Genomic DNA, 16,432 nt, shown 5'->3' with positions numbered 1-16,432 from the left:
TATGGTCATTCTACTCAGAATTATTCTCACAAAACTATGTCCTGTGGCCACTGTGCCAATGGTGGGCACATCTATGCAGACTGTAAGCATAAGAAGGAATCACCACAATACGTAAATTTCAACAGGAAAAACCGAGATCATCATCACACAGTTTGAGATCCAATATGCCCAGGATACATTAAAGCAGTTGAATTGGCAAAACAGCATATTTGCCATGAATAATACACCTAACTCCTTCTGTTCTCCAGTTGCTACCCAACAAGAATATTATTTAAACATTTTACAAATCAATGGCCAAAGATCTGTGCCCCTTTGGATGAAATTCGTGTTGTGGCTACAGAAAATAATTATGATTTAATTTGCATCAAAGAACCATATTACTCTTCCCTAAGTTGGCAGTCTGGCTCACAAGATTATGGCTTTTTCCCTATTTACAAGGATTATTTTTTCTGATGACTCTCCTCTTAAGACTGCCATTGCAGTCTGCAATAAAGATTTGGTATAATTATTAATTTCATGAATTTCTTCTGCAAACGTGCCGTGTATATTAATCTCTTATGGAGCATTCTCTTTTTATTTAATGTCACTGACCACCCATCTGAAGATATCCAAATTACACTTCAATGCTTAGAAAAAATTTGTTCTGGATTTGCCTCTAAACACCTTGTAGTTACTGCTGACCTAAATGCTAAGTCCCCTTTTTGGTACAGCAGATTTATGATCCCGGGGGTACCAGGCTAGAGGAATTCATTCTCTCACACACACCCTGATCATAAAAAATCTACCAAATTATCCATTTTACATTCTCCACAGTTAATGGAGAATCTAACATTGACATGACTATTACATCTACTAAATCTGATAGACACGTGTCAAGTTAGGAGGTGCAACCTAATTTGGTTAATAGTGATAGCTGTGCAATTACTTTTTCTGTTTCAATGCAGCATCATGTTTTGGCAGGTGTGCACTTACAAGATTTAAGGTTTTTTATTACGAAAATTAAATTGAATAAATTTAAACAAATTTTGGATTCAGTTTTCAACCAAGAAGTTGCTCAGAATTTAAATTCCCTTTCTGTATCAGAATACACTAATGTTCAGAACCTCTTATCCATCGCATCTGAATACTCTGCCAGAAGAAAGATAGCTAGACCAAATGCTCTTCCATGGTGGACAGCAGAGTTAGTATTAGCAATGACCATATGGTGCAAGGAAGCCTATGGCTTATGCTGCACCAGCCAAAAAAAAACATAATAATAATAAAATAAAATAATAATTATAAAAAGAAAAATAATAAGAGAAAAGGAAATAGACAATCTATGCATTTCCCTCCTCCCATAGATAATTGCCTCCTCCAGCTGACCTCTGAATTTCCCCAAACTGTCAGTCTCTACCACCCATGTAACTTATTCCAGTAATTTATTACCCACTGACTAAAATAAAACTTTGTGCAATCCAGTCTAAACATCTCCTCCCCAGTAATTTGAAATTATGGTCCCTTGTTCTAGAATCATTTATAACCGTGAAAATTTCGTCCTTATTCATTTTGCTGATGCCTCTCAGGGCCTTAAACACCTCAATCAAGTCTCCTCTAAGGTGCTTTGTTTCCAAGCTCTGCAACCCACATATTCAAAGTCTTTCCTCATATAGACACCCTTTTGCCAATCTCACCAGGCAAGTTACCCGTCTTTGGACCCTTTCAAGAAGCACAATGTCTTTCTTTAGGTGCTGTCTCCATACTTGAACACAGTACCTTAGATGCCAGGTAATGGCTGCCAGAAAATGTTTTCCAAGAAACCAGCACCTTTCAGAGCAAGATGTTCAATTCTTAAAGTAGGATCTTAAAGACAAATGGAAAATTTCATTCAAAGCCATTGCGGACCAGAAAACGAAGTGCTGGCATGGCTTGTGAAACAAATAGGTAACTCGGATCCATGGGGCTAATTTTATAAGATCTCAAGAAATGAGCTACATGGCAGAGAAATCTATAACACGGTCATTAACAATAATCAGGAATCACCGGATTGGTTCTCCACTGTTGAAATAATCACTAAACAACTCTTTCCTAAGGATGATTCACTGAAATGGGATCTTCTAAAATTGCTCAACCACAGTACTACACAGTCAACTGGAAGTGGTTCCACAATTCTAGTCCTCTTCTATGATGAATAATTAGCACCTGAATTAACAAAGAAAAAACCAATGTGGCCTTGAACAAAACTTTAAATAATATGATGCAGAATCTGTAAAACTAGTCTTACAGATTTTGGTTTAAATGGTATCTGCAGTTAACAGCAATGGTAATATCCATAAAGTGCAAGAAAGCTACAGGCTTTTGCTGGAAAAAAAAAAAAAAAAAGTATTTAAGAAAATACAACAAATTATTTGCTTCCCCCCTTCACACAGGTAACTATCCAGTTGACATTTCAATTTATTCAAACTGTCAGCCTGAACTACTTGCAAAGGCAAACTGTTCCAGTAATCAACAAACTTGCTGGCCAAAAGAAAACTTCCTACAATCTAGTCTAAACTTCTCTCCCTATAATTTGAATTAATGCCCCCGAGCTCTTGAATTCTCTGTAACAGTGAAAATTCTACCTTCGTTCATTTTACTAACTCTTCTCAGAGCCTTATAAACCTCAATCAGGTCACCTCTGAGGCCTGGTTGCCAAGCTCTGTAGCCCACATACACAGTCTTTCCTCATATAGTCGTCCTTTTGCTGATCTCACCAAGCTAGCTTCCATTAAATCTTTGGACTCTTTCAAGAAGCTCAAATCTTTTTTTGGATGAGGTCTTAATACTTGAAAACAGTATTTCAAATGTGGTCTTATAATTGCCTTACACAGTGGGACTCTGACTATGATCTCTACATGATAATGTTCAATAAATCACCAACAGGACACCATTGTCTTTCCTGGCTGCCAGTTTACACTGCTCAGAAAATTTCATATCTGCAGTTATTATACCTCCCAGATCCCTTTCTTCCTCTACTGTTTTTAATTCAACCCTACCAAGTTTATAATTTATTTTGGGGTTGCTATTTTCCCCAATTGTGAGACCTTGCATTTTGTTGCATTAAAACATAGCTGCCACTTTTCTGACCATCCTTGCAAGCTGTTTGAATCATTCTGAAGGAGTACTGCATGGTACTGATCAAATTTTAATCGTATTAGTGGTTACGGGCTTCAACCCCAGTCAAAGAGCATCTGCTATTGTACTCACGCTCCTGATCACTCTGCTATGTCAGGCCAGAGTAGTAGGCACACACAAAAAATATATTCACCAACACCAAAATAAAATCAGACTGTGTGATGTATATTTATATTTAACACTGGTTTTGCTGAATATTTCACGACTATCTTTTATTTACTAAAATTTCTATAAGTGTGCCATCAGTTTAAAGAATACAGCTAGTCACCAGGTTGATAAGAATGTGTTACATTTATTAATCAAAGTGTCTTGAGAAATGAATCTATCTTCCAAATTTTATGGGCCCCTTTCAAGCTCAGCACCAATGCAGCTGCATTGGCACAGTTATGCCACTGGGTTTGTGTTACATTCAAGCTCCAGGTCATGGCCATCAACAATGTCCAAGCCATGTTGGCTGTATAGAAACAAAACTGACAGACAAGGGTAGAATGTTGTTGTTTAGTATTATTGTATTGTATAGTTGTTTAATATTATTCATCTTCAGATTCATTACTGAATTGATCATATAATTATCCTCAACATTATCATAATCATCGTTCCTCTTCACTAGTATCACTGTCTCTTGCATACAATAAATGATCTTCAGTGCCATCCATTGTATCACGTAGACTACATTTTTTAAAGGACCTGATCACAATTTCAGTCTTAACATCAATGCCATGACTTCAGCACCCATTCACACACCTGTGCTATTGATGGACATTCATCCTTCCCGTAGGCATCGTATTATGGTTCAGCTCTATCATCCATTTATTCCATTGCTCCCACATGCTATTCTTGAATAGCTTATTTATGCTGACATCTAATGGCTGTAACTGGGAAGTTATGCCACCCGGAATTACAGCCAATTCTGTGTTCATCATTTCGGCCAGTTGTTTGTTGTTTTCAGTCCTAAGTGCTCTAAACTGATCCTATACTAGTAGTGCATTTTTACACAGTAGTCCACCAGGACCCATGAATGAAACTTTTACAAACCAATCTTTGATATATTCTTCATCCATCCATCCCTTCGGTTTACAAGTACGTGAATTCCATTTGGAAGTTTATCTTTCGACAAAGCTTTTCTTTTAAAAATTAACATTGGTGGAAGTTTGGTCAAATCAGCATAAGTTAAAACTGCAGTACAGGCATTCTCTGGGTAATTCTAGTTCTTGTATGTAAACTTAACCAGTTTCTTTTCATGAAGCGATAACACCAGATTCCTTTAAAGGCGTGTATCCCAATATCAGCTACTCGTTTCCAGGCTTCTACTATTATCATTTTAGTACTGACTGCAATACCCATCTTTGAGTTCCATTATCCAACTACACAAGTTTTTTTGCAAATTTGGCCATTCAGGTGGAATTTTACAAAGGTTGAGCTTTGTTTTATCAACTTCTTGTAATAAAATTTCCTGCTTCCTCCACTGACGAATCATCTTTTCAGTAGGCGGTGGTCCGAAATTTCGTTCTGCTACTCTGTTCCCATGTTCTTTGGCATTTGTTTTCTACAGCAGCATGTTCGAGAGGCAACTAGAGGGAGTAATACTCTTGATCTGATTATCAGTAGTGATTCTTCATGCATTAAGAATCTGCAGATAAAAGAATCACTAGGTGGCAGTAATCAGTGTGCTGAAGTGGGATTTACTCAAAGAGGTAACTACCATCAGAGATAAAGGGAAGGCTTTTTTCTTTCATAAAGGTGACTACAGTGGCTTGAGACAGTATTTAAATTCTATACAGTGGAACCAACTGATGATGTTACCAACAGCAAATTCAAAATGGGAAGCATTCAAAGAATTAATCTTGGAAGTTACTAGGCTTTTCATATCAATTAAGAAATATTATTCAAGATTTAGGCCTAAATGGAGGTTAGATGAACTAATTAGACATGTGGCAGAGAAGAAAAATGCATGGGATACATATAAATTAACAGACGACACAGAAGCCTACGATAGATATAAGCTGGTCCGTAACCAAGTCACAAAGGAGGTTAGGCAGGCAAAGGCAGATTACGAGAAATCTTTGGCAAAGGATGCAAAGAAAAACAGAAAAGAGTTCTTTACCTATGTAAACTCTAGAAGGAAAGGGACGAATCAGATTGGTCCACTGGATATTGATGGTTCACCAGTTGAGGATCCTGCTCAGGTAGCTAACAAACTAAACGACTATTTTGCATCTACATTCACACATGAGGAGTTATTCAGGAAGGGGAATGCCAGAGGTGAAGTAAACTCCGGCAGTAAGCTAGATGATTTTGTAATAACTGAGAGGAAAGTGGAGGAGAAATGGTTGAAGATAAACATAAAAAAGGCACCTGGGATGGATGGGATCTATCCAGTTATATTAAAAGAGGCAGCAAAGGAAGTAAGCAAACACTTAGCCATAATTATGAGAGCTTCCTTGGACTCAGGGAAGGTACCATGGACTGGAGATGTGCAAATGTGACCCCAATCCAGAAAGGAGGATCAAAGGGAGATACAGGTAATTACAGACCTGTTTAGTTTAACTTCTGTTCCAGAGAAATTAATGGAGGCACTGGTTAAAGAAGCATTGCAGGATCATCTAGACAAGATTCCAGTTATAGCTCGGACACAGCATGGTTTTGTCTCGTCCGACAAATTTGACTGGATACTATGATGTAGTCACAAAGGAATTGGATGCAGGGAATAACTTTGATATCATATATTGGATCTTAGAAAGGCTTTTGATACTGTTGCACATGGAAGACTGCTGCACAAATTGGAGCAGTGTGGCATTGGAGGCAAATTGCTGCTATGGATAAAGGGATAGTTGAGTGGGAGAAGACAGAGAATGGTAATCAATGAACACTGCTCTTCGTGGAGTGCCCCAGGGTTCAGTGTTGGGTGCATTGTTGTTTTCTGTATACATTAATGATATTGATGATGGCATATCAAGGTATTTATAAGGGAAAAAATGTGCATCTTATAAGCCGACAAATATGGTAAATTTTACTTACCTACACGAGGAGCACAATTATTCAAATAAAAACACACCAATATTATTAAACAACGTTATAGTAATGTATACTGTGTTTGGTGGGGCGAGCAGGGTTGCTCAGCCATACAGCGGGTGCTAGACGAAAGTAATTAATTTTTATACACGTAAACTCCACCTTATGTCTGGCCCATACGTGAGGTGAGGTATACATATATGAAAATTAATTACTTTTGATATTTCAAGGGTTGTGTAAAATTTGGCCTTGAAATAATTATGAAATGAAAAAATTAAAAATAATAATAAACAATAAATCATTTTTCTCTGCATCCTTTCTAATGATTGATAAAATGCTAATCATATTTTCTAAACATATCTAAAAAAAGTCAGGGTTTTAGGTTTCACAAGATCCCCATATGATTTAAATACTTTTTAAAATCAATTCTTTAACTAAACTTTAAAATAAAACCTTTTCCTTCTGCTTTTTCTCTTCATTTATCTCTTTTTTCATCTTTCGTCCAATTTAAATTTTCCTGCCGCATGCAGGGCCACAAGAGTGCAGGGCCCGATTGGGTCCAATCTGCCTAAGGCCAGCCCTGGTCAAGGCAAAGCAGTATTGAAGAAATAATGCAAACATTTCAATCCACCACAACAGAAAATCCTTTACATTGCCTTGAAGTTGGAGATACTGATGCATGGTTTTGCTGTTGATAATGAGTTGAATTATTACAATCATTCTCAGGCCAAGAAATCATTGATAATGTCATTACTCCTGAGAAACTAGATGATGCACTTTGTTCAGATGTAGAAGAGGACATTGCAGAACTGAAAAGATAACTTGGGCTGTTGCAGAATCAAGCATAGAAAATATTCCTTTTTTTTTTTTTTTTTTTTTTTAAATCCAAGGTTCACTATGGAAGAAGTAATACAAGTGCACATGATGCAAAACACCATGATAAAAAAAAAACGAGCATCAATGAAACAAAATGATATAAAAATTTTTTGAAAAAAAAAAAAAAAAGTTACTATTCCTAAAGAAAACCATCAAGAAAATGTACCCTCTATTACAGATGAAGCATTAGAAGAAATGGCACTATCTATATCTAAAGCAGACATATTTGGAAGGGAATCAGCTGGAATACAATTTTTTTCCCCTTTTTTATGTTTATATACTAAACATAAAACATAAAGCAACCATGTTTATGTTTTTTTTATGTTTACATATTACAGGATGTTTATGTTTTTTTATGTGCAGTTAATAAAATTGCATTTTTAATCTCTCTATTTCTTATTTAGCCTCATTATTTCTGCATTAAATATATTAAAAATAAAACTTTCTAGATAATGGAAATATCGAAATAACGGCACCTTCAATCCCCGAAGGTGCCGTTATTCTGAAAGTCTACTGTATATAGATATCTAAAGTAATTCTACTATGAGCAAATGTAAATTTGGAATTACTATATATATATATGCTTTCAATTTACTCTATTTCTATGACCAAGTAGCTTCTGCTATATTAATACTACTTAAGGAGCATTAAAACTCACACTCCCCAACCCAAACAATCCTACAAAACAACTATCAATGATTGAAACAATAAGGAAATATAATCCAATTAGCTTTCCATTGCTTACACCCCCATTTTTAACAAGGACACTTGTGTGGAGTCTATGTGATCACCATTTTTTGTTTTAATTATAAAAAAAGCTATTTTAGCAAATTGAAAACAGTGATCTATTCATTATGATTTGTTAAACCCAATTAAAAAATATTGAATAAAAATAAATGACAGAAACCAATAATGATAATAAAGGAAGTTTTTATTGTACTTTTTAAAATTTTCAGGGCCAGTGATCCAGGCTGAAACCCTGATGCTTGCATGGCATCTAACAGACACAACATGAACACCTATATTTCTGTCAGCTGTTGATGTTTAGGCAGCAAAACCAATGCCCTACTGCAAGATTAGACACCTGTCACTGGCATCTCACAGACACCACATGGGAATTGCCTAAAAGAAAGGTAGATGATGCTTTTGTTCACCTGCTGTCTGTTAGATGCCAAAAAAAAAACCAAAAAAAACTTAATGTCTTGTAATTCATGGTATATCAAAATAAAAACAAACTGCTGGACAACTAGTTAAAGGTGCATGAAAGAATTTGATTTCCTTTACATAAAGAAAAATTTTTAAAAGTGGCATCTTTTACAACATCATGTTAGCGACAGAAGGTTAAAATAATCCCAGTAATCACCCTTTCATTTGTCAGCATTTATCTTTTTTCTTTTTTTTTTTTTTTAAAAAACTTTTCCGTGTAAAAAAAAAAAATTTCTAAATAATCAATATACAAAGAAATTTCAACTGTTTTGGAAAAAGCTCATTGCAGATTTTTTTTTTTTTTCATCACTTAGCAAATGGATAGGATCTTATTCATTATCTTAAAACATTGCAAGAATGGGAACTCTTCTTAAATAAAAATTCTTAAGATATTTACTTTTTTGCCTGAAATACTCAAAAGTTTCTTACTCTATCCACTTCATTTTCTTCAGAAATTACACTGAAATGAGAACCACGAAACCCACAGAGTGCAATATTCAATCCTGAAGTAAAAACATTAAATGTTAGTTTCTCATTTAACTTTGTATTATTTTAATATTTAATAAAAAAAAAATTCCCAATTCTTAAATATCAAATAAAATATTGATTCCATGACTTAAAAAAGACAGAAAATATAGCCTGCTCCTCAGAATTTTATGAGTTGGCACCATTAACATGACACATTATGTCAAGCATGAAGGTAACACTTTTAGTCCTAGATGATATTCCATTATCTTAATATTATTTCACTGGCTTGTGAATGAGCCTCAATTAAGATTATATGGCTTATGAATAATTTTAGTAGTGATAAAATTTTACTCATTAAGAATATAATCATGTTAATTTATAAAACCATTTTTTTTTTGATAATAAAAAAAAAGTTGTTTAGATTAAAAGATTCTAAGCTAAAGCAGGAATTATATTTTCTAGTAATCTGAAATTCTCTGACTCCTGGAAGCAAGTACTGTATATTCTATTAAAAAAACGTGTATAACATTTTTTTAGTAAAATTATTCCTATATGATATTATAATATCACTTTGCCATCTGACTGCAAGTGTATTGCAAACTAAAATTATCATGCCTCCACGACTACAGTTAGCCTACTGTGAAATGCTCTACATCTCGGCTTTAAAGGTTTTCCTCATGCAAATACTAAATATTAAAGGACAATCTAATGATAAACACTACCCTACACTCAATGTTACTGTTTGCTAAATAATTTTGAAGCCTTATTTAATATTTTTTAAATACCATCCTCCAAACCATTAAACTCAACAAACCAGATACTAGCTATCAGGTTAAAAATATTACTGACACCAAGTTCTCAAAGTGCAGGATGTGGCATATGCAGAACACCTACATTCAAATGTAAATAAAATATAAAACTTGCTTACCATATGTCTGATATTCACTTTTATTTTGGAAAAAACTAAATATAGTTAAATAATACAAAATTTATGGCTGCATGGCATGCTGTGACAATGTACTTACATGAGAAGTACATAATATCATCCATGGCTCCTCCAATAAAATTGCTAAAAATTACTATACTCTATAAAATAGAACTTGTTAAAAACAACAAAAAAAAAGTTTTTTAGATTATATGTAATTTATAATGATTGCAAATCCCATTAAGCTTAAACTCTACATTCATGTAAATAAACAAAAAATTTAATCCTAACAGGGGACTTACAATAAAATTAAGGAATGTATTTTTTTTTGCAAAATAAATTAAATTCCTTGCATCATCTAGCCAGATTAATGCTAACTTAAAGGCCCACAGGACAATAAAATAAAATGAACAAAGCAACCACTATCATAAATAAAACAAACTTCTCTAAACAACAACAAATTCTTTTTAAGCTTTAAATTAATCGGCGCCAAAAAATTTCAAATGTGCCAATTGAAAAAATAAAAAAATAATCATCAGTAGGCAACATGGGGGCCAGGCATTTCAATCAAAACATTTTTGCTTCTTATTGCCTGAATAGTCTTCATTAACAGACTGATAACATTAGTATCTAACCAATTTTTACACTATCATTCATGTGATTCATGAGTGGGGATAGGTATAGTTTTGGAACAAGAAAGACAGCTCTAGAGAGAAATCTCCACCTCACATGGCTGTTCATGGATTAGAAAGATAATGATAATAAATTCATGTAACATGGCACAGAAAATTAAAATTTAATATATTTGATATATACTTGAAATCATATGAAATGTACAACTAATCATTACAAAGAAAAAAAAGAATCAAATAGAATATTGCACACTTTAAAAGTGCAATAAAAGACATCTACTATAAGTCATTTGAAATTAGAAATTATTAAAAAAAAAAGCAGTCTTATGTTGTTACCACCAATTAGATTACATGCATGTACATATTAGCATTAGTTGAGACATATGATGCAAGAAAGCAAGCTTAATACTGCATCAGTCAAAAAAAACCTTTCCCTTTCACCCATTCGGTCCCTTCAAACGTTTGTCTAGGTCAGCCTTAAATTTATTTAAGCTATCAACTTCCACAACAACAGATGGAAGTCTGTTCCAGCAATCAAATAACTTATGGCTAAAGGCATACTTCCACACATCTATTCTACAACTGTCTTTCCTCAATTTGAATCTATGCCCTCTCAGGTTCTTACTCGAAGCAAGCAGAAGAATTCCATCGGCTTGAGTCTGCTCAAACCATTCAAGGCCTTATACACCTCAGATGCCAAGTCTCCAGATGTTGCAACTCACAGAATTTAAGCCTCTCTTGGTAAGATCACTCCTTTGTTCCTCTCACCCATCTTGTTGCCCTTCTCTGTACTCTTTCTAGCAACTCTACATCCTTCCTAAAATGAGGCCTCCAGACCTGTACCAGTACTCCAAGGTGTGGCCTGACCATTGCCTTATACAAAGGGATAATCACCTCCTTGTCTCTGCTAGCAAAATTGCTATATATCATTGATAAAACTCCATGATCTGCTCTGTCAGCCCACCTGCACTGCTCAGAGAACTTCATATTTGACTGCACAATTATTCCCATGTCTTTTTCATTCTCAACTTCCCTGATTGTAGTACCACACAGTTGGTACATTTCTCTTGGGTTACTGCTACCCATATGCAGTACTTTGCATCTGTCAATGTTAAACTTCAGTTGACACTTCTAAGCCCATCTGCTTAACTTTTCTAGATCCTGTTGCAGTAGCATACTGTCTTTACTGTCATTAACAACCCTGCTAACCTTTTTATCATCTGCAAACTTGGACATCAAGCCTGATATACCTTCACTGATATCATTAATAAATACACAAAACAACAATCGGCCTAGCACCAGACCCTGGGAAACTCCACTAATAACATTAGTCCACGAAAAGCAGTGTCCATTTATTACCACTCTCTGCCCATCTCCCACTCAACCATCCCTTTATCCATTGTAGCAACTTGCTCTTAATGTCATACCACTCCAATTTGTACAGCAGTTTTCCATGTGCAACAGTATCAAAAGCTTTCCTGAAATTAAAGTATATGATATCAAAAGTATTTTTTGCATCCAGTTCCTTTGTGATCACATCGTAATATCCAATCAAATTCGTCAGACAAGGTCTCTCCTTAACAAACCCATGCTATCTGAACTATTACTGCAGTCATGGCTAAATGACCCTGCAACACTTCTTTAACCAGTGACTCCATTATTTTCCCCGTAACAGAAGTTAAACTAACAGGTCTATAATTATTTGTGTCACAATTTGAACCAGTTTTGTGAATTTGGGATACATTTGCACATCTCCAGTCCATGGGATCTCCCCTGAATCTAAGGATGCTATCATAATTATGGCTAAGGGTTGGCATACTTCCCTGTTGCCTTCTTCAATATAACCGGATAGATTCCATCCACTCCAGGTGACTTTTTAGGGTCCATAGTCTAACAAAGGACCCTTATAAGGTCACTCAGTTGTCTGTCTGTCCGTCCGTCTGTCACAGCATTGTATCTCTGGAACCACTGAACCTATTGAGAAATTTATTATACAATTTATTGCAATCTTATTATACACCATTGGAAAGAGCTCAACGAGTAGGTTTAAAATATAATTTTAAGATTTTTTAAAATTAAAAATGGCAGCACCAGACAGGAAAATGTGAGTAATTCCCTTCTTTCTGGAGTTTGCCAAGGATTTCTCATAATCAGCCTTCACTTGCCTAACCACCTTTGTGACTTTATTACAGACTAACTTATATCTGCCATGGGCTTCTGTGTCACCTGATTATTTATATGCATCCTATGCATTTTTCTTCTCTGCCGCGAGCCTCGTTAGTTAAGCTAAAAATTTAAAAATCATATTAGCTATGCGTTATTCGATGCTTATCAAGAGAAAACTATTTCGATTGAAATCTATCATTCACTTTTTGTATTAAAATTAAAAATTAAATTAATTTTTTATTGCACTTCGATAGCGCACTTCTTTGTACTACGTTTCTCTCCTTTTGGTGACAGAAAGGTTGCTAAATAGTTAGTTAATTCTATAAAGGTCATTTGTAAATTTTGCGACGAGAAGTATTTTTTTCAAAGCTGGAGTTGTCCCAGCAAGAAGGTATAAGAGGGGAAGTGTTAAGGGGGCCGTGGTGGGGAGGCTCGTGAGAGGAGTATTGCATGGCCCTCACCTGCCAGTTGCTTCTCCCCCAAGACTTTAATGGCTCCTCCAGAAAGAAGTCTGAGTCGCTTCTCCCACCCTTGTCATTCAAAACAACTGGAAATACTCAAATAGACAATATTTTCGTTAGTTCCTCAGTTTTAGGCCAAGCCGGGGTACTAGAAACTTTTTTCAGTTCATAAATTTTTTTCATAAAGCTCTCTATTTGGGATACTACACTAACGACCATTCGTGACTATGGATCCTTCATCCTGAGTGCCCAGCACTCAGTAAGTATTTGATCGATTTTTTATGTTTGACTTCAATAATTTCTCCTCCACTTTGCTCTCCATTATTACAAAATCATTTAGCTGCCTGTTAGAGTTTAATAAACTTCTGGCATTCCCCTCCCTGAATAACTCCTCATTGTGTGAATGTAGATGCATAATATTCATTCAGTTTGTCAGCTACCTGGGCAGGGTCCTCAACAGTCAAACCATTAATATCAAGTGGACCAATATGATTCATCCCCTTCTTTCTGGAGTTTGCCAAGGATTTCTCATAATCAGCCTTCACTTGCCTAACCACCTTTGTAACTTTATTACAGACTAACTTATATCTGCCATGGGCTTCTGTGTCACCTGATTATTTATATGCATCCTATGCATTTTTCTTCTCTGCCACGAGCCTCATTAGTTCATCTGACATCCATTTAGGTCTAAATCTTGAACAGTATTTGTTAGTTGGTATGAAAAGCCTAGTAGCTCCCCCAGATTATTTCCTTGAAGGCTTTCCATTTAGAATTCGCTGTTTTAACATCATCAGCTGATCCTACTGTATAGAATTTAAAAACTGTCTGAGGCCACTGTAGTCACCTTTATAAAAGCAAAAATCCTTCCCTTTACCCTTGACAGTAATTACATCTTTAAGTAAATCCCACATCAGTACATATGCCAATATTAACCATTTCAATTATGACCATTTGAAAACATCAGAATATTAGAATAACATAAGAATGGGAAAAAATGGATTTAACAAGCTCAATGCTTCCTCTTGCTCAGACGACACACACACACGGAGGAGCATAAATTCAAATTGAGAAAGGATAGTTGTAGGATAGATGTGCAGAAAATTCCCTCCAGTCAGTGATTAGTTGATTGTTGGAACAAACTTCTATCTGTTGTTGTGGAAGTGGGTAGTTTGCATAAATTCAGGAAAGAACTGGACAAATCATTAGAGGGGATGAGCAGGTGATGTGAGAAAGATTTTTTTGACTTATGCTTCATAAGCTTGCTTTCTTCCATCATATGCCATACTATTACAAATAATAATATGCAGAAAAAAAATCCCAGATTGATGAACACTGAAGATATTACACATTGTGAGCAAAAAAAAGAAAAATTACCAAATCAGTTGCTTTTAACGAAGCGTGGACTTCAAGAGGGGAGAAACGTGGCTTTCCAAAGGACCCTCACCTTGACTTGGTAAGCAGTAATATCCATTTCAATGAGTGAAACAAGCCATTTTTTCAAATAATCATTGAAAAAATATTGTAAAAATCAAAAAGTTTGAAATTTTTATTACATTTACGATGATATTTGTGAACATATTAGAGAAAACTGCATCTGGATGACCACCATTTGCATATTTGATATATGGGAAATTAGACAGAGAGCCTTCCTATCTGCACCTGCTTGCAAGGTTCTAGAAAACTACTTTGCCACTACTGGGTTGGGGGGAAATCAAGGGACCAAATGGATGGTTTGATATGGTCATTTAAGTTCCCGTGGGAATTGCTCAAACACTCACATGGAACCCACAATTTAGTTTCGCTTCTGCCACAAAACAGGATTTGTGAAGGATTCTTTGCACAAAAGCCTGCATTTCTGTTAATGACCTTAGTCCATACATGATAAAAGCAACTTATGCATTACAAGTGTTCTATCCAATCCTAATCCACATTGCTTAGCCCACAGCTATATTAATGTCCAACATTAATGTTCAAGTTTCCTGATGATACAAAGGTTGGCAGGGTTGTTAATGACAGTATGATATATCAACAGGATCTAGAAAACCTGGGCATATGGGCTGACAGGTGGCAACTGAAGTTTAACATTGACAAATGTAAAGTACTGCATATGGGTAGCAGCAACCCAGAGTAATGTACCAACTGTGCAGTACTATGCTCAGGGTAGTGGAGAATGAAAATGACCTGGGTTTTATTGTGCAGCCAGATATGAAGTTTTCTGAGCAGTGGAGACAGGCTGCCAGAACAGCTCATGGGATCTTGTCAAATATATACAGGAATTTTGCTAGCAGGATTAAGGAGGTGATCATCCCTTTGTATCAGGCAATAGTCAGGCCACACCATGAGAACTGCATACAGGTCTGGAGGCCTCGTTTTAGGAAGGATGTAGAGCTGCCAGAATGAGTATAGAGAAGGGCAATGAAACTGGTGAGGGGACAAAGGGTTGCTCTTATCAAGAAAGGCTTAAGTTCTGCAAATTACAGTGTCTGATCAGGCACCTGCAAGGTGATCTGATTGAAGTGTTTAAGGCCTACAATGGTTTTGGCAAGCTCAATTCTAATGGGATTCTTCCTACTGCTCAAATTATGTACCTGATGGGGCATAAATTCAAATTTATAAAAGACATTTGCAGAATAGATGTACAGAAATTTGCCTTTAGCTAGCAGGAACAAACTTCCATACGTTGTTGTGGAAGTTGATAGCGTAAATAAATTCAAGGAAGAACTAGACAAACTTTTGGAGCAAATGGATGGGTGAAATGGGATGGTTTTTTTTTTTTTTTTTTTTTTTGTCTGATGCTGTATAAGCATGCTTTCTTGCATCACAAGCCTCTACTAATGCTATATAGGCTTGCAGAAAAATTATTTGGGAAAATTTTGTAGATGTCAATAAGTTATTTCTTATGTAAAAAACCATAAAAGTCCCCACACACACACACAGAGCTATTTACAAAGATATAGAACATGGCCTCTCTCTTCTACCAGAGCCTATTCTGACAAGCTGGGACAAATATGGCTACATATTTGCCCCAGCTTGTAAAAAAAAAAAAAAAAAAAAAAAAAAATTGTCAAGGCTTTGGATACTGCAACTATTGGCACTGGTAAGAAAACATTTGCTGTTCACTGAGACTCATTCTGCTTTGTTAGCCAATTCTATAACCAAACATTAAGCATGGAACTTTCTTTGAGAATGTAATTAAAGGGAGAGAGAGCATTCAGTTACAAATTATAACCATCCCTGGGAAATATGACAAAAATAACAAATAAATGTGATAATGTTTCAAAAAATAACTCTGAATTTCATATTTTAAGGAAAATTGATGACTTCATTTGTGGGCTCAGAAGGCTCACATTTTCCAAATAAATAAATTTTCTGTTTATAGTCCAGGATAGCAACCTAAGGCTAGAGGAATCAGAAGACAGAGAGAATATAAGAACAGCACAGCATTCAGTACGCAAGCAGGCTTGAATCATGATCACCCAAAGTGTGTATATTTCTATACCGTAATGCTTGACCACTTGGCTATAGCAGCTTTAAAG

At 35.5% G+C, this 16,432-nt stretch overlaps 1 protein-coding gene across 2 annotated transcripts in view; it reads right to left on the bottom strand.

Moving 5' to 3' along the window:
- betaggt-I (geranylgeranyl transferase type-1 subunit beta) overlaps nt 1-16,432 on the bottom strand; it is a 156,420-nt gene that overhangs the window by 120,446 nt on the left and 19,542 nt on the right. For both annotated transcript variants that reach the window (XM_090371711.1, XM_090371712.1), the window contains exon 3: nt 8,674-8,747. In XM_090371711.1, coding sequence (XP_090227837.1) covers nt 8,674-8,747 — 74 coding nt within the window. The remainder of the gene's footprint in view (nt 1-8,673; nt 8,748-16,432) is intronic.

This window comes from Mastigoproctus giganteus, chromosome 4, assembly GCF_048544385.1.
Source record: "Mastigoproctus giganteus isolate SK-2022 chromosome 4, ASM4854438v1, whole genome shotgun sequence".
NCBI classification, from domain to species: Eukaryota; Metazoa; Arthropoda; class Arachnida; order Uropygi; family Thelyphonidae; genus Mastigoproctus; species Mastigoproctus giganteus.
This window is presented reverse-complemented; position numbering and strand designations above follow the sequence as displayed.